The sequence below is a fragment of the Heloderma suspectum genome, chromosome 2 (genome assembly GCF_057233095.1).
Source record: "Heloderma suspectum isolate Gila_16-S chromosome 2, 16-S_ref, whole genome shotgun sequence".
Classification (NCBI taxonomy): Eukaryota; Metazoa; Chordata; class Lepidosauria; order Squamata; family Helodermatidae; genus Heloderma; species Heloderma suspectum.
In genome coordinates, this window is record NC_139459.1 from 274888420 (window position 1) to 274911637 (window position 23218).

General features: G+C 45.9%; 1 protein-coding gene across 4 annotated transcripts in view; it reads right to left on the minus strand.

Moving 5' to 3' along the window:
• EBF1 (EBF transcription factor 1) overlaps positions 1-16524 on the minus strand; it is a 519113-nt gene extending 502589 nt beyond the window's left edge. For all 4 annotated transcript variants that reach the window (XM_084839270.1, XM_084839269.1, XM_084839268.1 and 1 more), the window contains exons 1-4: positions 15390-16524; positions 13442-13598; positions 12745-12808; positions 11794-11849 (exon numbers count right to left, since the gene is read on the minus strand). In XM_084839270.1, coding sequence (XP_084695396.1) covers positions 11794-11849; positions 12745-12808; positions 13442-13598; positions 15390-15523 — 411 coding nt within the window. In that variant the 5' untranslated portion in view covers positions 15524-16524. The remainder of the gene's footprint in view (positions 1-11793; positions 11850-12744; positions 12809-13441; positions 13599-15389) is intronic.
• Positions 16525-23218: the final 6694 nt, after the last annotated feature.

The following is a 23218-nucleotide window of genomic DNA, read 5'->3' on the forward strand; positions in this document are numbered from 1 at the left end:
ATAAAATGAGGTGATTTGGCACTGCTGTAACTTTTGCCTTTGAAAATGTAGCCCACTGAAGGCAGTGTGTGTGTGTGGGGGGGGGGGGGTGCAGCAGTCATGAATCTTAGCCAGCAAAAGTAATTGCTTAAACATAGTATTATCACACTCCAGTACAGTATACTATATTTTAATATGATTTAGTAGTGCCATAAATAATATCACTGATTTTGCTGTAGCTTTCCACAACATTTCACGCCAACTGCACTTCTTGAAAAAGCTCTAACAGAGCTTGTATAGACTGAGTTTCTCAGTGCTTAACTTCATGGCAGAGTGCTGGGTGTGTTGTTCTTTCATCTCTGATCCCAGATCTTATCCCTTTCTCATCAACCAAGATGTTAACTTGAATTTTGGAGGGATTTCAGCCTCTACGACTTAACATTGCATTGTGTATTTTTAGTTCACTCATTTGGCTGTTGTGTAAAGTGTGGTTCTTTAGCCTGCAGAGAACCACCCGGGTCATAGGTTCTAATCCTGTCTTCTGCCACACTTAGGCGACCTGGGCTCTGTATTGCTAAAAAAAAAGCTAAAGTCGGGGGGGGGGGAGTCCTGTAGCTGAATAGTAGCTCATCCTTTGCATGAAGAAGGTCCTAAGTTTATGCCTCAGCATCTTCAGTTAAATGGGTCTTCCTATGCTCTTTAACATCCCAATCCTAAATACATTTACTTACATATACATCTCACTGGTTTCTGTTAACCATAGAGCTAACTTAAACTTTTAGCAATAGCTATGGTATACTTACTTCAGATACACATGGGGGAAGGAGGTAACTAGGGATGTTGGAAAAATCCGCAACGGAACCAAATGAGTTTGTATTTTCATGAATCCGACTGGCAGATTCTGCAGTGAACCTGTCAGGCAGATTCCGCCAACTTGCAGACCATTAGTCTAACTTTCCTGATTTTGTGCAAACTTTAAAAGCATCAATACTTTGCTTTTAAAATGATATATACGATCATGGCATCCCTAACACAAATGTTGAAAAATATGCTTCCCCCCAGTAAAATGGCCAAAAATGCAGATTTCCCCATAGGCTAAAGCATGAAAATGCACAGTTTGTAGGGTTTTTGCATATTTGGGGGCAATTTGTGCATTTGTAAATTTGCACAAATGCACATTTGCGCACATTTGGGAACTAAAAAAAATCCGATTCCATCGATGGGCAGACTGCAGAAAGAAAGGCACCTGACAAAAGGCGAAACACAGACAGAAGAGACTTTACACAATCCGTACATTCCTAGTGGTGACTTATTTGAAAGCAATGCTATGTCAGAATTCCTCTGTTTGTGCAACCTAATGCCTGCATTTTTTATGTGCGAGGTGATTTTAATTTGGAGTGCTTTAAAACATACAGTCTCCCTGAGGCGCTGTGATACAATTCCATACAGACCCTACCATGCGCCTTACTGAACATTTGAATCAAGCTCTTACTGACTAGTCTATGCACTCAGAATCAAAGCCTGACAGTCAACACATTCATAGCAATCCAGTGATTCCATGCAGAGGAGGGGCCTTTGATATACAGCCAGAGATGTGTGTGCAAAAGGGAAAAAAGGCATGAGCATAGCACAGCGGCATTTGCACTACTGGAGTGAGTGAGAAAGCCTCTGCATGTAAGGGAATCTGGGTTCGCACTGGAGAGCACATGGAGCTCCAGATATGGACTAAATTCTACATGACATTGGGGTACTAAACAAGTGGTTTGTCTTTATAAGATAGGATAGTCTCTGAAGTTCTTCTCCAGCAAACTACCAGGAAAAATGAAAAGCCTTATGGTCGTCACTGCCGATCATGAGAGAGAGAGAGAGAGAGAGAGAGAGAGAGAGAGAGAGAAAGGGACCCTGGGAAATCATGATATTTGCTAAAGTAACTTACTATTGGTTCAGTGCATGTCCCATCAAGGCCATCCCAAGACATTTTGTTTGGCCTTAAACACAGCAGCACATGCCCACCGGCCCCCAAGCCAAGGTACATAGTATCCAAAGCCAGGCGACTGATTTTGGTACATGGGGCAGAAAATCCCATAAGCACCTCTCCCCATCTTCGGAAATACAATAATAATAACAAAGTAAATAACTAACAGGTTGCTGCCCTCTTATGACACCCCAATTCTGCTGCCTGAGGCAACTGCCTTACCGTGCCTCACAGTACGGCCAGTCCTGCTTCCCATCAATGGAAACATTCCCATTGATTATAGTGGATTGCAACCTATGTATTTAAAACAAATAATAGCTCTTGGATTCTTTAGGGCTCATTGCAGTCAGGGTTTTGTTTGCAAATTATCATGGGCAGCTTCTTTCATTACAGAGGGTTTGGTCTACTGCGAATTCCACAGGTTTAAACATGAAAAATCCTCCTAGAATCAAAAGCTGTTGTAAGCAACTGATGTTGTGAGGTATGTGATCAAGAGTGGACTTTTGACTGCAGGAATGGAAGATTACCAAAGGCTTAATTGCATCTGATTTGTCAGGTTACCCGGGCACTGCCAAAAAAGCCAGCAAAGCTGGGGCAATGGTGTTTTGCACTGAATAATTGATTTTGCATTTAATACAGCACAGTAGGGGCTCAAAGGAATTTCTCCTTAAGTCAGAACTGAAGATGTTGAAGCCCCACCACTGTGCATACTCATACACCAATCTTGCTAGCGCTGGAGTCAATGTGAGTTTAATTGCGGCAATATCAGCTTCACTAGCAGCTACAAACGAGAGCAAGCAGATTTAATTCCCTCTCGTTCTTCACTTCCTGTCTTCCTCCCCCTCTCTTGCATCTGCTATGCTTACTTAACCTCCAGGTACCTACTTTTTTTTTTTCAAAGGCCCAGCTAAATAACAATAATGAACAGAGTCAACAGCGTGGTATCTAATCACCTGTCCATTGTGTTTAACATCAGCACTCCCTTTGCTGACGTGCATAACATCCTTAGACTTGTGATGCTCTAGGGGCTTCAACGTCTTAGCACCCAGCTATTATCAAGACAGTGGTACATATTGAGATGGAGAGTCACACATTGCTGGAAACAGTGGAGAGACACAAAGTCTCCTTACCTCCTTACTTCTTGAACCCCATGCCATGAACCATATATAGAAAGGCTGCTAAGAATTCTGCATCTCTCTTGTAGGGTTGCCAACTGGCTAGAAGAAGCCAGGGACGGTGGGCTCAGCCTGGTCTTATACTGCCTACTGTCCTCTTAAGAAAGGTTAGACACAGAAGTCAGCAGGCAAAGCTTTTCATAGCGTGGAGGTAAACATTATAACCTGCAGAACAAACTATTAAAGAGACAGCTACATGGAGTGGTTTAAGGGCGCAATCCTATTCAGATAGGTGGCCGCCTCTAAACTCTGAGGTGACTGCCTATCCAAAGCAGGGCAGGAGAAGCACAGAGAGAACTGTTCCTTCTGCGCTTCTCCTGCCCTGCATTTTCAGCTAGACAGACAATTGCAGCTGACTAGCTGCGGGAGGGCTAAGTGGGGGAGGAGGCTGCTGTATGACCCATTGGATGTGTCCTACAAGCATTTCCGCCCTCCCTACCCTGGAACGCCCCCTGGAATGCCCCTTTTCGGCCGCTCCGCACTCCTCTTGCAAGCACGGAGGATGGGGCTGTTCCGCACTGCCTCCAAGGCAGCGCGGAAGTGGGGGAAGGTCCATTCTCCAGGAACTGACCTCGGAGCACAGGCTCCAAGGTCGGTTTCCAGAAAACCAGATATCCTATGGCCATCTAGCCACTATCTAGCAGCCATAGGATTGCTCCCTAAAAGTGGGAACCCTACCTGTCACCCACCCATGTATTTTGAGCCCTGAAGCAAGTTGCTTTTTTTGCAGATAAATGTACCAAATTAAAAGGCAATCTGATTCTGATAGCATGTTATTGCGAACACATTAAAATTTATCTAAATGTGTGGTTGAAGCCTGCAGTAGCACCTTCAGCCACGAGGAGCAGACTTCCCCAACCAGCTCATAGCTTTGCAGTCCATTCAGTTTGAAGTCATGGGGGATTAGTAGGCCAAGGGACAGAGTTCTATGCCTGCCCCTCCTCCCTGCTGTGGAGCAGCCACCCTTGGGGGAATGGGGTGTACAGCCCCCTCCCTCAGGAGCTATAGGGCTGCAGCATGGCAGGGGATGGGGCGGGCACAATGTGACCAACCCTGACAGCTGTATAAATTTTCTTGAAGGCATCTCTGTATCAAACTCAGGGCTAATCCAGTTTATGTAGAGCCCGCTTCCATTCACTATCACTAGTTCTAGAATAAGGCGGATATGTATCTTCCTAACGACCTCGGGTGAGCAGCTGCCTGCTAATCTTCCTTTGTCCCATTACCAAGGCCAAAATGTATACACTAGACTTAGGCCTGTGAACCTAAAGCTGTGACGAAGGCTCTGGAAGATGAAGAAAAAGTCTGGTTCAATCTGGGAGTTGACAGATACCAAGATATACAGAATTCCACTCAATACCGTGGCTCTCAGTCATCCTCTCTTACAAGTTTATGTCTTCCTTCAAATTTACTGAGCACTATGGGACAGTGTAATAAACATATGGCATAACTGTTGGCTTCAAGTGACTGTCTGTGCTCACAAGCCATGGTTGAAAATATATACCATATTGGTTTCAAAAAGGAAGCCAGGTCTCAGCCCTTTGCAGCTGCCAGAAACTCAGGTTCCTCTACAGGAAGGCGCTAAAATATTGCTCCTTTTCCGAAAACTTATTTTGTACACATTAAACAAAAATTACTTTTGCATCTAATTCCCCCCCGCCCATTCCTTCTCCATTTGTGAAACGCAGACTTCTGGTGGGATAGTGGTTCCAAAGCATTCTTCAGAGTTCTGATCCAACGAATGCCAGTTACAAAGAGATTTCATCATAAAAAATTACAAAGGAGTGAAGTGAAGTGAAAGTCCCTGGGTATAAAGTTAGACTACTGTAGAACTAAAAATAATTTCGTAAATGTACACCATAACGCACATGGGTAAAGAAACAAATAACCATGTGATGAGAAGTTTTTTGTTTACTTCCTTTGCAGTTTTAACTTGGTGGATGGCACTGTGAAATCACAGGCTTATAGATAGGGGCTCAGATTCAGACTTTATTCTCCTCAGGGGATATTCCCACCAGCGAAATGGGGGAGGGGACTTTTGAAGATACCCCTCCTCCCCTGCATCCCCTTCCATTACGTCTTCTGAAAATCTGCTACAGAGTGTTGGGACACCCTCCACAAGGGGTGGGGGTGGGGATCAGGAGACGCCGGATTGCCTTTTCCCCTGTTCTACCAGCAAATTGTCTATGGATCAAAAGCCTTCCACGGGCAGAAGGAGCCCTTCTATTTGCAGAAGGCTAAATTAGGGTCCAACCCAGAAAGACAGGTAGGTGTGTTAGAAGACTGCCTGATCCATCCCTCTTTCCGTCAGCTGGGTCAACTATATGTCAGCCATGCTGATTTATTTTTAATTGACAGTTTTGGACACTCTACTAAGATAGGCTCTCCAGCTGTCCTTCTTAATTTGTAGTCACAACTACCTTATTGCATTGGTTGCAATAGGACTTAGTAACAACTACCTTTCGCTGGATTGGAGCCCACATTTGCATATTATATGCATGAGTGAGTTATGGGTTCCTGATACTATTACTCTGAGAACGATTTGACTAAAAGGTGCACTATGAATCTTCAAAAATAGATATATAAAGAAATGTCCATCAAGCTATTCCTTACCAATTATATTATTACATTTAAATCCCACCTTTTTCCCTCTTGCAAGGAATTTAAGGGGGCTTCCATAGTCCTCTTCTCCACTTTATCCTCACAGTAATCCTAGGCTAGGCTGAGAGACAGTGACTGGCCCAAAGTCACCAAAGCTTCATGGCCAAGTGGGGACTAGAACCTGCATCTCCCGAGTCCCAGTCCAACCTTCTACCACTACACCATACTGGCTCTCTTGAGGGGCATCTAGAAGTAAACTGATCAGTGAATGCTTAGATAAATGGAAGTGTTTTATATATTTACAAATGGAGAAGGTAATCATAGCAGACACAGTAATAAGGGTTTGAACTATGGTGCCCAACATGCAGATTTTGCTGTACCTGTTAAGAAAAGGCTGTAATGTTTTACATTCAAATAACTTTCCCTTTCAATGTTTAATTAGCCACAAATGCCCTAATTCTGATGTTCTGCTGCAGACCAGCCTCCCATTCTTTGCAATGAGAATTTTAATAGGAAGAGAGTGATAAGGACAGCCCAGACTGGACCCCAAAATATAGTGAGCCTATCCTTGCTTAACAGCACTAAACCAAAAGGTGTTCATTATTGTTCTCATTCTCTTCTCCCTGACATGCCAGCCCGTGTATCAACATGAATTCACATGAATTAAATAAAATCCTTCCCCCACCTCCCACCCCTAATATGTTCGTTTTGAATGCTTCTCAAACATTTGCAGGGAAACAACTCTAGCGTAAATATCCCAGAACAAATGGCTGTATATTATACAGGAGGGAGCAGTTGGGATGCCAGACTGGGAAAGCACTAGGGCCATCTGGCCCAGGCAGTCTCTCCAAAATCCTCAGCTTTGTTTTCACCCCCAGACTCCAAACAACACATTTTCCACTGTGATGAGTTTACATTTTCCCAAACATGCAGGCCCTGATCATGCATGCAAATTTCAGACTTCAGCATTCTTCTCCGTACTAGGAAATTAAAATCACCTGCACTTTCTGACATGTAACCAAAGGGACACCGGAGCTGCTAAAACCTGGCTTGACTGCAAACTTCCAATCGTTTCAAAGATGCATTGTGCTTTGTAGCTCAGATTCTGCTGAGTTGTTTTCTGAATGGACTCATAATATTTTAATCACATATGTTCCAGCTATAGAACTTTGCAATGCACTGAGGGGGGAGCTGATTATATCTGTGTGCACTGGCACAACAGGATCACGCTGAAAGTGGAAAGCTACGTTTGCATCATTCCTCTAAAGCTCAGGGTGTATATGACATGGAATGTTATCTGAAACAGTATCACCAATGACTTGATATCGCATCTGGGAATGCCTTACATATTACATGGAGGAAAGGTCTCCTGAAATTAGCTGGACCTAAGTCCATGTGGTGCTTTAGGTTTGAGTTGCAAGGAACTCTACTTCCAGCACTAAGGAGTTTTATCTAATATTTGGATGTTTTCTATGGCTGGTATTAAGTTGTGTGTGCATATTTGCATGTGCATCACTCCAATACTGAGATGCACAGACAGTCTAGCTTTACATCTCTTATATGCCCAAAGCCAAGTGTGATATTGTCACACAGTGTGATATATTTGCCCACTGGATGCCTGACAGATGTTAAAACTTCACTCACCCTGCTAAGAGTGTCAAGACCATTTCACATGTTCAAGGGGAAGGGATGTAAGATATGGTATTCGTTTATATGCACACGCAAACACAGAATTAACACCCATAAGCCTAAATCAGCTCTAACTGAAGACAGTGTCAAAGCTCTGATCTGAATCATGTTAGTAACGATAGTATGATCCAATCTAGTTTCCGATGTAAAATGAGAGACTACAAAATATAGGGAAGGACTTACTCAGGTACTACAGACCCATTTCAACCTATAAGGCTTACTTATGAGTAAACTATTTCAAGGTTTCCCCCTGAAATATAGGCTTGTCTATTTTTAGGCTTCAGTTTGTTAAAAATGTACAGCTAACGTTTGGATAATATCCATGACTTACAAAACACGGCTTTATTTTTAGATAGCAACATCTCACACCCAGCAACTTTCCATGACTTTCATTCAGACAGTCTCAGACACAACACCATCCAGATATAAGAAATAATAATAATAATAATAATAATAACAACGTAAGAATACAACTGAACCTAAATAATGAAGTGATTGCAAACACTTTGGACAAGAAACATATCCACTTATGGAGAAAGATGAAGTTAATTTACTGAATCAAACTCAGTTACTTAAATTTTGGAGCATGCCAATGACATCACCACTATAGACTTAAAATAAAAACCAGTCGCTCCCTTTAGCACAGACAGTGTCTCTTTACTGGAATATTCCTAGAGGCAAAAGGGCAACCTATCCAAGCATTAACTTTTGCAGGCATTTTAAAAAGATTCACAAAAATGTCTGTGTAACAGTGACTGCAGTCTAGGAAAGTCACTGTTACTGAATACATGCGCACATGTCTCCAGCTGACACCACACCATTAAAATATGCATTCTCCTGCCATAGTTTCATTTAGAAGTAATCATTCCATTATCCAATTTATTCTGAGATTTATGTACTGGAATATGACCCATCTAAGCAAACTGACTACACACACACACACACTTAACTTGCATTAAAAACTGAAGAAATTTTAAACCAGGCTTTGTACAATTTAATTACAAGCTGAAAGTTACTTGAGAATCTCCTTTACTATTCACAGTCTGTGCTAAACCATAAGAGATGTCTCCGCATTTGGACACATTGGTGTGCCGTGTGTAGCACTGACCTCCCTTACTGAGGGCTTGATTAACTAGAGCACAAGCTTCAAGACCTCCAAAACAAATTTGGTTCAAGCAGAATTCTAGCAAGGACCTTTGCAGAAAAAATGATCAAATCCCAGTACAAACATTGATTCCATTTTTAAAAAATCCATCTGACACATGCTGGTGTATCTTAGGATATACTTAATAGGAAAGCAAATGACACTAAACACTTCTATCCACTACTTCACTATTTTTACACCCACATCCAGATGAAGACTTGCATACCTTTATTTATCAACTTTATTCCTTCACTCTGGATTTTGTCCTTTGAAACTGTTATTCAGCAGTTTTACTCCTCTATCCCAGCCCGATTCCCTCCTAAAATCTGTATTTTGTCCTATTGCTAAGTTTAGATGCAAAATATATTATTTTTTAAAAGTCCTTCTAAAGTGATTATGGTGTATATCCGTAGTACAAATGCTACAAATAAATGATAGCTGCAATCCTAGACTCAGGCTGTTTAAATCTTACAGGAGTGGATGGAATTTAAGCAGCCTAAGCATGCGCAGGATTTCAGCCTATACCTCTTTTTGTTTTCCACAAGAAATCTCACAGGTGAAATTGACAAGAATGCAATCATAAGGAAAGTGCCTTGTTAAGGAAAGTGCTTTAAAGCTATAGAAACTCAAATAGTGGCTTTCCACTGGGGATCATAGTCAGGAAAGGGGGAAACATTATCTCTTGAATGACTGTAATACAAAAGCTGTTCAATTATAATATTTAATGATATTTTTGTACAATCGACCATGCAATATACAATCTCCCAAAACACTAGAAGGGCTCCTGCCTCTTTAAATACATGCTCAGAGACTGGTGTCAGCCAGTTCTGATTGCCACCTAGTACTTTTCAAGATTTGCTGTTTAAGGGTTGGTGCTGTTTCTCTTTCAGCTCCCCTAGACTATAAACTGCATTTCAAAAGAGCATCTTTTAACTAGCTTGATCTGAATAATGGAATTGTCTAACATAATTACTCCATTTTCTCCCTTTTGCTCTCCCCCCCACCCCCATTGTAAGGCAGGCATCAATAGCAGGAAAAGATGTTTAGGAAGCATCAAAGACAGTGTTCTAAAACAAACTCAGCACTTTGACCTTTCAGCTTTGGTGTCAAAAAGCCACCAAAAACAAAGTCAAGCAATGAAAGTTTTAGAAGACAGAGTCTGAAACACGCAGAAGCTGGTTTATAAATATGTGTGTGAATGCTGATGATTTTATCTGACCTTTAAAGTAGAGCAAAAAAGAAAACAAAAAACCACCACCAAAACTTCTACCCTCTTTCTGTAGAAAAACCAGAATCTGAATAAGACTACGTACCAACTTTCAAAACATTAACATGAATACTAATAATTTCTGATTTTAAAGCCATATAGATTCCAAACTGGCTCTCTTGATACCCAGTTAACAGCACAGCTACTGATGAGAGTGGAAGCTGAAATGTTTAGCTTCAAATATATATTTTAATACTCTGTTAGTCTTTCTTTCATATAGAGGTGCTTTTAATTCAACCTGTTCACAAAAAATCAGCACACGGTACTTCAGTTTGGGGAGACAACATTATCTCCTCCTTTGGCTTATCAGTATTTGTGTATATGTGTGCGCGCGTGTGTTTCCATGAATATGCACGCACACATACAGGTGGGGGTTTTTTTTACCTGCAAACACAATTGCATGGCTCTAAGAGTGTACACACACTTAAGCCTTCTAAATTAAATGCCATGCTCAAAATCAGTCTGCATCACAGAGGGGCTCTTCATATTACAGATTAAAACTAGAGTTATCTTTGAATGTAACATTTCTAAAACAATTACGTGTCCTCCCTGTGTAGGTTTTACTGCCTAGTTATAGAGTGCAAATCTATTGTGATTTAATCGCTGTCCTTAAAACGCTAACAAAATAATTGCAAATAAGCAAAGGATAAATATTTGCTACATTGGCTGGCTGCTGTTTTGTGCTCTTGTGTCTGTTTTCTGTTTCTTTTTCAATCTATAATTAAAGTGTTGGGAGGGGTGGGGGAAAGTCCTGTGATGTGGCCGCCTTCAGGGAGTATGAAGCTACCATTTATTTCTTTTTTAAACAGCTAATTAAAACTTCGGATTTGGGGGGCGCAAAATTAATCTCTCGCTCGCTCATAAATGACTTTGTTTCCCTCTCTAGCCGCAACCCGATTTCAGACGCTTGTTTGGCCCTCGCCTATTGAAGTGGTTGATGATAGCAACGGTGATTCTGTACCTTTAAGACCACGGTTCGTTCACCCCGCCCTGGCTCCTGGCCAATCTAAAACCGAGAGCAGGAGGCGCTTTTCCTATCTCTGCCAAACCTCAGTTCAACGAGGTCTTTCGCCGTAACTGCGGGTCTCGCTCAAGACTTTTTTTTTTTTTAAGTGGACTTCATCATTCACTCTAACTAGGAGGGAGGGACGATCTCCATATTCTCACCGCTCCCATTTTAGGTGGACTTTTCCCCTTCTGAGGTTTTAAAGAGGCAGGGAATTTGGGATGGGATGGGATGGGATGGGATAGGATGGGATGGGATGGGAAGGCGGAAAGAGGAGAATCCATTGCATTCGTACATCCATTCCAGTCTTCCACTACTAGCAGAAGATGAGGCGCGCTTGGGAAACTCTTGCTTAAGTTATCAAGATCCTCTCTCTGCGCCCGCGACAGGAAACTGGGTCTTTGGTCCTAGTTTTAGTCTGGTTTTAGAAACTTCACAGTTTGAGGTGGAATCCTGATGGGCAGTTACTTGGAAGGAAGAGCTAGTGAACAAAGTGGGCTTTCCTTCTGAGTAAGCTTGGCTGGGATCGGACAGTACGCGAACTGAATTGGGGTCTGGAAGGCGGTGGAGGGGGGGGGGAATACACTTCCACTCCCGTCTCCTTGATCGGTGTCAGCCTGTCCGAGGGGCTGAGTCTTCCAGTAGGAAGGGGGCCGTGATGGACGGCCTGTCTCGACGCACAAAAGGAGCCTGCATTACGCGGCTCGATCTCAGCCGCCTCCCTCGGAGCGCTCACCGCGCCGATCGCCGGCTCTGCCCTCGCCCAGCACGTCTTCTGACCCAGACAGGCAACCAGCGCAGCCACCAGCCCGGCTGCCAGCCTCCACTCTCAGTCTCAGCTCCTTCCAACACGGCCTTTCGGCTGCGAGCGCAAACCAGCCGCACCTCCCGCCCGCCGCTTGCCAATTTCATTTGAAGAAGGAAAGACAGCAGTGAATAAAGTCAGGAAGAACTTACTTGTTTTGTCATGGAGTCGATTAAGCGGACATAAAAATCCTGTTCTGTTCTTATACCTAAGAGCAGGAGAAGGGGGCGGCGGATTAATCACTATCATCATTAAATTAAATAATGCAGAAAATGACAAAAATCAACAGTTATTTATTTTATTTTCTTGAACTTTCATTTGTCAGTTACTTTGCTGTCCCGAAGCAGAGGACAAAGGCCTTACAACCGATTTATTATTACTATTTATTGTTATTATTGTTATTGTTATTATAAACTTGGGTGGGACGGACATATATTTGTTCAGGGTCAATAAGTTCTCAAGCGCAAGTGGACCCAGGGTCAGAAAAAAAAAGCTTTTTTTCTTGTCTCTCCTTCCCCCCGACCCCCACGCACTTTGGAGAAGCCTCCCATTTCGCTGGCAGGCATGTAAAGACGGTCGTAATCTCCTCTCCCTTTGGACATCTTCCGGGGCCTTTTGCCCCCACCCAGCTCCCTCCTTCACTTGTGAGGATAACAGCTACATTTCCTCCCCTGTCACACACATACACACACCCCTCCCCCGGAACAGAGATTAGTGCAAGGGGAAAGGGGTGGCGTGTGTGTGTGTTTTAAGTTCGCTCTGTTTTATTTGGGCTTGGCTGGGCGATCGAAGCGGAATGTTGTGTCTGACAAGTAAGAAACTTACAAGGCTAAGAAGGAGCATCGCTCAAGGAATCGCCACTGGGGGAAAGAGGGGAAGAAAAAGCTAATCTTTCCTGCTGGTTCTTATGGGGGCAGCCGGAGAAGTTCAGCATCCCCTAAAAGCATCCCGGGGTATAGTCGGGGGGGGGGGGGGCGAGCGAGCGCCCTCCCTCCCCTTCTTTCACCTCCAGGGGTAAACAGTTGCAGGGATCCAGGGGGCGCCCTGGAGATTCAGAGCCGCTGCAAACGACCAGGGTTAGGCAGCACAAGGAAGGAGCTCACCATTGCTGTACAGGAGCTGTAGCCGGTAATGGATCCCGTTGTTGGTCTTTTCGCTGTTGGCTTCCTGAATTGAAAAGACGCATCATCATAATAATAATAACAACTACTCCTACTCCTACAACAACACGCCTGAGAGTGCTCCTAAATTCCAGAATCATAGCGAAGGTGCGTGTGTTGGGGGGGGGGGTGTTGTGTCCCCCCTCCCTTTGGGCCCCTATTCAAGTGGACATTCAGCTGGAAGAATGTAGCGAAGGTGCTCGTGGCCAGGAGGCAATAGAGAGGAAGCCCAAAGTGTCCTGTTAAGACACGCCTAGGGAGGGAACACGCCCAGAGGTCACCGATGCCGTGGAAGCAGGTTTGCAGTGGCACGACATTGTCAAACCCTTTAAGGGGGGGGGGGTTGCTGAGGGGAGAACTGGCAAAAATGACTCTGCGATCCTTCGGGGGTTGGGGATTCGTACGGCAGGGCCGAGGTGTTTGAGGCAGGCAGGGCTTTTGCGATGGGCAGCACAGCCCAAGAGCGCGCAGAAGCGGCGAAGCGGCAAACGCGCGGCTTCTAAGGGATGGAGATGGGAAGTCCTCTCTCTGCGGTGACGGACAAGGACCGGTGGATGGGTGGGGAGGGCTACGACCCGCAGGTGAGACACTCACAGCCAGCCCCTTCTTTCACCCACACATCCTTCACACGTGCACTTACTTTCTCCTTCTCCACGAAGCCCACGAAAGCGGTGCGCTCGATCTCCACCGGCTGCCCCTGCCGGTCATACAGAGCCAGCACGAAGTGGAAGAAGTTCGATTTCCTCAGGTTGGAAGGCGGCTGCTTCTCGAAATGAGCCCGGGCCAGGCCCACCCCGCTGCGGCCAAAGGAGTCCGAGTTAGAGAGCGCGCGACGGGCCGATCCCCGATCCCCTAATACCTTCCCCTTCCAGGGGGTCTCTACGTCGTGCCGCCCTTCCCACCCCTCGGGTCATCCTCACCGGAGACGGGCATTAAAAGTCAAGGAGAGGGGGGTCGGAACTAGCGGGGAGGCGAGGCGGAAAGCCCTCGAAGTCCAGGGTCAGGTTCTGCCGAGGGGTTTTCTGAAAATGGCATGCAGGCTTTCGGGTCACACCACAGGTCACAACACTCATGTCAATTTCGGGCTAGGAGGGCAAGTCTGCCCCATCTCCAGGTCTACCATCCCTATTCAAGAAAATGACTAGCCCGAAGAAAGAAGCAGGTGGCCTGTTCCACAGGGAGGCAAACTTATTGATTCAACTCTCTTAGTACCCTTCTGCCCGCTTCCACCTACCCCGGAGGGTCGCCGGGGAACCACAAAGGAGAAACTATCCTTTCCAAGCTAGGATGGGGGATGATTTAAAACAAAAACAAGTCACAAACTTCTTTAACTCCTGAACTTCCTCCCTTATCTCTCCCCGTTCTAATAGCCACGCTACACTGTAGGCTGCTTTCGCTGGCGAAGATTCTTATGTTTCCTTTCAAAGTGTTGCTCTTTAGCGGTTGCCTCGGATCTGGCCTGAGCTGTCAGTAAATCCGCCATGTGCCCTTTTTTCGCTTGAGCATTCAGAGCGTCTCTGACTCCGGCATCTCTCTCTCTCTCTCTCTCTCTCTCTTTGTGGTGGTAAACATCCCAGAACCAGCTGCCTATTAAACTTTAAATATTTTAACCTTTGCGTTGTCCCTACAGAACTTTCCCTTCCTGAGAAAGGGCTGCGGGGGGGGGGGGGAGACGGGAGACGGAGGAATGAGGTGAAATAACGCAGAAGATGTCAACATTAAAATTGAGAGTTGTCGATTGGTTCCGGCTACGTATTTGAAGATGTGCCTCGGGTCCCTACTTTAATCAGACTTACTTAGAAGTGCCACTGAAATCAGACTAACTTACTTCCGAGTAAACATGGACAGGAAAGAGCTGAGAGGTTTTTTAAGATGAGCTGGCGTGGCTTTGCAAAATGCAATGCCGGAGGAGGCGTAAGCATGGGGAGAGGATCTGGGCGGTGGGGGGGGGGTGTTTATAAACAAATATATAGATCACAGGGTTCTGCGGAGGTTTTGTATAAGCGACATAAGGTGGAGAAGCAAACCTGGTTTATACATCCGTTAAAGTTATTTGCTTGTTGCACCTCGCGAAAAGGTGAGGCTTTGAGGGAGGCGGGAGAGAGAAAAAGGCATCGGTGTGTACCGATTCCGAGTAGAGACCTTCACACTAGTACTTATTTCTTCTGGAGTGACTGCGTATGTGTGATGTTGGGGGGCAGTAAATACATATGAACCACAGCCTTGTCCTACTTTTTGATGGGAAAGTGTGGGGGGGCAGGGGCAAACGAACCCCCCCCCCCACGCTCTTTGGGAGCCCCAAACTGAAAGTTGGAGCGAGAGGCAGGAAAGACGCGTCGCACAAGCGGAGAGAAAGGCAGACGCTCCCGCGGGCCCCAGCAGTCCATCGGAAACCATCTAAACTGACCCGGCACTTTGCGAAGCCTCCGCTCCCCCCGGGCCCGGGTACAAAAAGTCCGGCGGGGCGCGCTGCCTCCCGGCCGCCAGACCCGAGGCCGGCTGGAGCGCTCCGGGCTGGAGCGCAGGGGAGGGACGGGCAGCGGGCGCGGCGCGGGGCGAGGGATGCTGCGGCCAGCCCGGCTACGTACCTCTGCGCGGCGGTGTTCGCGTCCAGGACGCCGGCGCCCTGCATCCAGGTCCTGACCGCGTTCATCCCCGCGCCGAGCGGCTCTTCCTTCATGCTGCTCCCGCTCCTCTGGATGCTTTCCTGAATCCCAAACATGAATCAACACGACCAAAGCCCCCCTTCCTCTTGAAAAACGAAGCGGGACACAACGACACGAAACACCACGACAAAGAATAGTGCTGATAATGATAAAATCGCCAGGGAGTTTTTGTTTGCTTGTTTGGTTTTGTTCTTTCTTTCTTTCTTCCTTCCTTTCTTTCTCTGGAACGGCTGTTGGAATCAAAGCAAATCAGAGAAAATCAAACACAGACATTGAAGGGGAGGAGGAGGAGGAGGAGAAGAAGACGGCGACGAAAAAAGCGAGAATCCAAATTTGAATAAAAATCACCCCCCGGGGTTGGCTGCTGATGCTCTTGGCTGCCCGACGAGCTTGTCCTTTTCGAGGGTGTGCGGCGGCGGGGTGGCCTGATATATATATTTTTCGAAAATACGATTATTGTTTGTTCGCTGGGAGGATCACACGGTTCCGAAGCCAGAGGGCGAAGCCGCCGTCCCTCCTGTGCTGGAGTCACCCCCTTTTGGACTGCCGGAGAAAGGAGGCAGTTTAAGAAACAATAGGATCAACTGGAGCGGCGGCGGCGGCGGCGGCTTTTGCTGCTGCGGCGGCGGCGGCGCCCTTGGCTACATCAAGTGTCATTTTCCAGTGACAAGAGAGCGGCAAGTTTGCTGTCTCTCGTGCGCTCTTTCTTGGCGGCTTTGCTCTTTGCTCTTTTCCTACAGCCAAAGATTTGTGCGGGCGTGCTTGTTTCCCTTCCTTCTTTTTCTTTCTTTCTTTCTTTCTTTCCTTCCTTCCTTCTTCCTTTTTTCTTTTCCCTCTCTCTCTGGCTTCTTCGCCTCCTCTCCTGCCTTTCTTCACCACCAGCGCAGGAAGCTGGCTGGCTGCTGGGGAGAGAGGGGTTGAGAGAGAGAGAGAGAGAGGGGAGAGGGGAGAGGAGGACACGCGGCGCGCGTACGCCGGGCAAGGTAAGCAGCAACACCCCGGGTGGACGGAGATCCTCTTGGCTGCTCTCCCCCTCCCCCCTCCGATCTCCCCCCGCTCGAACCGGAGTGATTTGCAGTCTTTCCCAGTGGAATCCACTTTGACTATCCCCGCAGCTAAACACGAGCACACCAGCCCCAGTGGGCAGGGGGCGGCGCCCCGCGGGCCCGAGACCGCCCCCTCCGCATTTGCATCGCGTCACCGCTCCCTCGACCACTCCGCGCTTCGCGATCGCCGGCGAGGAGCGCCGAGCCGCGGCGGCGGCCGGCTCGGCGGGACACGCCCCCTCATTAGCATCTCCCCGCCCCCTTCGCCCGGGAGGACCGGAGAAAGTTGCGACGGAGCGCGCGAGACGGCGCGGCCGGCAGCGCGGGAGCTGATCGCTCCGCGGGAGACGGGGACGCCGAGGGCGCCCGCCTCGATTCGAGCAGGATTGACAGCGGCCCTGGGGCGGGGGGGGGGGTGCGTGTCTCGCTTCCCATCCTCATCACGGGGACAAGCCGTCCCGGAGTCTGACACGGGTGTCAGACCACGCCTTCCCCTCCCTCGGTCGGTTCGCTGCGCCTACAGGCTCTTTGGCACTTTGAAACAGGCACGACTCAACAGCCGCACCCGAAGCCCCGGTCTGTAAAAGAAGAGGTCGCGCAAGAGAAGTCGCCACACGCGCTTAGCGTTCGTGTAAAACGACCCAGTTCCAGCGGGGCGGCCGTGTAAGGCCGTTGCAGAAGGAAGCAACCAGGAGGCTTGTGGCATCTGAAAGCCTAGCCGGTTTAATCTGGCATTCGCTTCCGTGGACACTGGCCGCTCCATCTAGGTAGCTGATTACCTGTTTTAGCGCGGCTGCCTGGTCGCCAGCCAGCTGAGGCGTGTTTCACAGCCACCGCGATTCAACGGCCGTTCTTCCCAAAGTTACTTGTTCAACGTGGATGATGATCTTAAATTCGTACTGTGCATGCCCCTCACCTCTAACCCCCCCCCCCCACACACACACACGTGCACACGCAGGCGCACGCACAAGTCGTCTTCCAACAACGGTGTTCTTGCGGTCCCCAATGACAGGTTCTTCAGATAGGCTATTAAAAGAGAAGGGGAAAAGCCCAACAAAATATTAAGCCTTTCATTAATACAGACGATTTTACTCACAGCTGTCACCCACCACGTCGGTTTTTTGTTTTTTGTTTTTTTAAGAAAATGGGGGTGTACATCAGTATTACTACATTTCATTCCTACAGCAGACGATTGCATAGTTTCCCCGATCACCAAAATATTAATAAAATTTAGGTTTAAATTTTGAATCCGGTGCGGTCATAAAGCAGAGGCATACAACCCCCCACACACACACACACACTCTACTACTACACAAATTACAGTAGTACTGTTAACTGTATTCGCAGTAACTCGTATAGTAGTAAGTAGTAAGAAATGGCTCGTATTTTTTAAGAAATTAAAAAGGAAACTAGTTCACTATCATAATTATTCAGATACTTCCATGCGTTTCTAAAAATTAAATCCGCTTTCCTTCTCTATTGCTTCTCAATCCATGGTGGCCTCGAAAAACATAGTAGAAAGTCACTTTCTGACAAGGGGTTGCCCCTTCTCACTCTCAAAAGGACATTAAAATGATTATTCCCCCTCCCCCCGCGGCTGCCATTATCAATAATCCAAGAGCGCCATTAGTTTTAAAAGTACCTAATGGGCTCACTTTGTCCCTCTTCCAATCCGAGAAAGGTCGGAGGTGGCGGGGGGTGGGGGTGGCCTGAAGGGGAGGAAGAGGAAACGGAGAGATCCTCTCGTGTGAGAATTGTTTCCCCCGAACAGATCGATTTTCTTTTTCATGTGGGAAAGTTATTGTTTTTCATCACTGCTATCCGTAGTGTAGGGAACACATGCTTCGATTAGGGCGCTCCGGTCCAACTGGAAGGTACAATTGGTAGTGGAAGCCCAACAAATCCCCCGCCAATTTCTCTCTTTCTTACTTTCTTTTTTCAAAGAGAGAGGGAGGGAAGACGAAGAGAAGTAAAATAAAGCCAGGTTTTTTGGGGAGGGGTGAGTGTGAAATGGTTTGCTAAATGCTGGTATACAAAGTTCACGCACACACACATACACACACTCTCCCCTCTTTTTCCCCTCAAACACTCAAGCGCCACACATGGAACACATCACTTTCCACGTCCTCTTTCTCATACTTTCCTTCCTTCCTTCCTTTCCACAAACTCCCTCACGGGTACACACACACACACACACACTCACACGTGATACACACGGACTCTCTCACACATCTCTCTCTCTCTCACACACACACACACACACACACACACACTGCAAAAATGTCTGCCAGTAGAATTCAGGAACCGAGTCATACTGGAGCTGTCTTAAGGCTCTGTACGTCGAATTTCCCACCCTCCTTTACTACAGCTCAATTTCTCTCTCTCTCTCTCTCTCTCTCTCTCTCTCTCTCTCTCTCTCGTGTCCTGGTGGTCTCAAAGTGCCAGACCCTCCCACTCGTTCCTTGTTGCCTCGGGAGCTATTCGTGTATGCCGCCTAAATGCTTCGTTTTTTAAAAGGGGTCTCACCACCACCTCCAACTTGAAATTTGTTTACGATTCTTCAAGAGAAAGTGGTGTTAGGAAAGCGGATCTTGACCAGCCTGGTCATCTTTTCTATGATGGTGTGACACGAAGTAAAGTCAGAGTAAATCACACTCTTCTTTCGCTTAAGGGGTAAATCCACGTACAGTTATGAAGTTGTTACCATGATGTACTCTCTCCCCCCCTCCCCCAACACTTTCTTTTTTCTCTAGAAAAACAACAACCCCCAGCCCCCAAGCCCCAGACTCCTTGACTTAGAGGTGGGCTTAGGGTCCTCCGCTAGTCCTTTTCACAGAAGAAGAAGAGGCAGTTGTGGAAGAAAGTTTAGAAACTGAATTCAGGGCAGTTCGTTTCTTCCTTCCTTCCTTCTTTTCCTTCTTTCTACATGTATAAATCTGTACAGGTGTTATGCCTACACTGTCCGTGCTTGGCAGGTAGAACACCTGCATTTGTACTGTAAGTTACTGACAAAGAATCTTTTTCAAAATTCACTTGTGTCAACATCAAGATAGATAGATAGATAGATAGATAAACAGGAACACACGTGCTTACAAGGGGGGCAGACAATTAACCACGGTCATAGATGTGATTTTATTTATTCCAATGGGACTGTATCAAGCATCGATAGCTTTTTATATGCACTTTTTGTATGGATTTCAAAAGAAAGTATGCATATAACATTGCATCTACAAGCCTACAAATTAAAGAGTGCTACAAGTACAAAATTCAGTTTCATTTTGCCTGACATTGGCACTTCTATCTGTAAGAGTCAAGAAATCTAGGTACCAAGAGTGTATTACTCTACCTACATCACCAGAGTCCCCCTGAGTACACAAATAGAGACATGTAGTGTGAAGGGTTAATGTGGATTGAATGTGTATAAACATCAGTACTGTGCACATTCACTTCAAGGCATGGAGAATGTGTACTAAGTGACAGGATCAACAGGATTTCACACATTACCTGGTCAATATAGATAATGCCTTGATTGATCACAGATTTGTCTAGCAAATACGAATAGCTTCCACGTAGATTTTGTACGGTGCTAGAGCATTATTCATAGTCCCTAAGGGGAGAATACATACAGTGACTGACCAATGTGCATTCTACCTAGGTGACATAGAACACCTGTATACATGCCCTACCATCTGTGGGAGGCTATACATGTTGAGTGGGCAATGGAAGAATTTTCCTATCCATATTGCCACTTCAGGCACATTTTCTATGACGTCATGCCCATGGGAACAGTCACCTGTATTTATGCACATTCTCCATTCAACTCACTTTAATCACATCACACACACAGCCAATTTCTCCAGCAAGAGATAGCAGGGTTCAAATTTGCCTGGAAGACCCTACGCCTGACCTGTTAACCTGCCCGTACTCCTAGATTTGTTGCAGTTACTTGACAGTGTAGCTACTTGACAGTGAAGGAAGGGTACTCTTCACATGCTTAAAAGCACTCTCTTCTAGAGCTGCAATGAAGTTGCTTCCCCAAAACCTTTTCAAACCTCTCCTTTGTAGATTTGCTGTCATGTATTCTCCAAGCACTCTCTGGATGTTTAAATATTCTTGGACTATCATTCAAATGTTTTATGTCTGTGTTTGACACACGAAGATATTTGATATAAATGTAATGATAAATATAGGTCAGTTGATATTAGACAACATTTAATAACCAACATGCAATGGTATTTGATATTCAACATGTAATGGTATTTGATATTATACTGTATTGATAGCTAGTACTCAATGACATATTGAGAGCCCGTGTAGTGTTGGACTGGGACTCAGGATTCTAGACCCCACTCAGCCATGAAGCTCACTTGGTGGCTTTGGGCTAGTCACTGACTCTCAGCCTAACCTACCTCACAGAGTTGTTGTAAGGATAAAATGGAGAGGAGGTGAACCACGTAAGTTGCCTTGGGTTCCTTGCAAGAGGAAAACTGGTGAGATAGAAATGTAATAATAAATAATATCACAATGCTTTCCAAGTGTTTGACATTCAAGGAATACATTCCACAACAAAATCTGCCAGGAAACCTGTGCATATTTTGCCACATTGCAGAGGATTTTGAGGAATGCTCTACAGTGTGCCTGCAATTCACATGGGACAGTGTTGGACCTCTCTGTTGCCCACCGTGTGTCTCAGAACACATTCAGCATTCCACTGTGATTGCAGAGTAAGATGACTACTGGTGGGCAAGCTTTTATTTGGCTGTTCTTCTTGTTGAGGAAGCCCCAACAAGCTCAGAAAGAACCCAGGGTTCCCAGGAAGATCATCTGGAAACCACAATCATATTGGGCAATCTTTGAATGTTGGCATGAAAAAAATGTAATATTAGATAGGATTTGACAGTTGACATGAAATGGCATTTTAAAATCTTATAGCATTTGATGGAAAACATGCAATGTCCTTAGTATCTGACAACATTTGTTCAATAACATGCCACAATAATCAGTATTTCACAGCTGGACAGCTTGTCCAAATCAAAATAATCAAGGGATCCCCCCCAGCCCCACCTAAAGCATTCAGATTCTGAGTGAAAAGGTTTATGTTCAGAATGACTGGGACTCAGGAAATCTAGGTTCTAGTCCTCACTTGGTGATGAAGCTCATTGGGTGACTCTGGGCCAGTCACTGACTCTCAGCCTAATCTACCTCACAGGGTTGTTGTGAGATAAAATGAAAGAAGAAGGACCATGTACGCTACCTTCGGTTCCTTGCAGAAGGAAAAAAGGCAGCATATAAATGTAACCATACATACATACATACATACGTTATTCAGAATCAAAGCTTCTCATTTGAAACCATTCAAAATTGTGAAATTGGAAAATATGGCTAATTTTGAATATTGGGGCATATTTGTTTCAACTCCACTTTCTTCTTAAGTATTACCACTTGATTATTACGCTCTACATAACTTATTACTTTCAGGACTCTGCTGTAGCATTGAAAAAGGCTCAAGCAGCCTTAGATGAGCACTGGATTGAATGCATTCCCAATATGGGTAGCTAAGTATGTGTTTTCCTTCCTCTTGTTGGCCCTGCCTCACCCAATGTAGTCTCTCCCAGCACATATATTGCATCATTTCCAAACTCAATGTTTCAATCCTGAGATATACTTTACAATTAAAAGCAATTTGCACCTGGTCCAATTGTTTGTTTCCCAGGGTTCTGCACGTGCCAGGACAAAACCCCCGGATCAGATAAATGCAGCACTTGGATCAATGCAATGAATTTCTTGGCCCAAATCTGTTCAAGCAGCCAGGGAAATAGTTGCCTGCCTTAAAGGTGTTGGGCAAGTTTCAGGGGATGTCCCGTCCTCTCCCACCGGGCAGCAATCTCATAAAATCAGCTGTTCTCTAGTGACCTTACTTCCCCAGGTCAACTGTTTGTCCTAAGCAGAAAATGAAACCTTATAGTTAAGATGGAGATGTCACACCTCTCACATATCATCGTTAGTATCACTATGAATCCTATCAATGTATATTTAGAAATAACTCTATATCCATGCTAGATAATGGGCAATTCTAAATACATTTAGATTGCAATCCTATCGATTGCACTCTAGGTGATCAGAAGCCCCCAAACGCAGAGGTGTCCAATCATCCAACGCAGGGTAATCTTTGCCTCCCACCATTCAGATTTCTGTAGATGGGTTTTTTTAGCCCATCTAGTGAGGGCGCTTTGGAGAGGGTGGAAGGAGGCTGGAAGAGGCTCAGGATAGCTTGCATCCTGGCCTCTATGGTCTCCTCCTTTGCCTGCCCACTGGAACAACCCCTTTCCCCCCCTCTCAGATTGAGTTTCCGACTTTGGAGGGGCAGCTGGTGCAGTTCTCTCTGTTCCAGCTGCGAGGGGTCGGGGTCAGATCTCTGACTCCCCCTTCTGAGGTTGGAGCGCTGTCTCCAACCTTGGAAGGATTTTATGAGCAATCCTATAGTCCCTGGGACACACTCTCATGGACACTCTCTTAAATGCATTAATACAGCCTTCCCTAACCTGGTGCCCTCCAGATGTTTTGGACTTCAACTTCCCATCAGCCCCAGCCAGCATGGCCAATGGTCTGGAATGCTGGGAGTTGTAGTCCAAAATATCTGGAGGGCAACAGGTTGCGGAAGGTTGCATTAATACATGCAATCAAGCAGAGGCTATCTCTGCACGC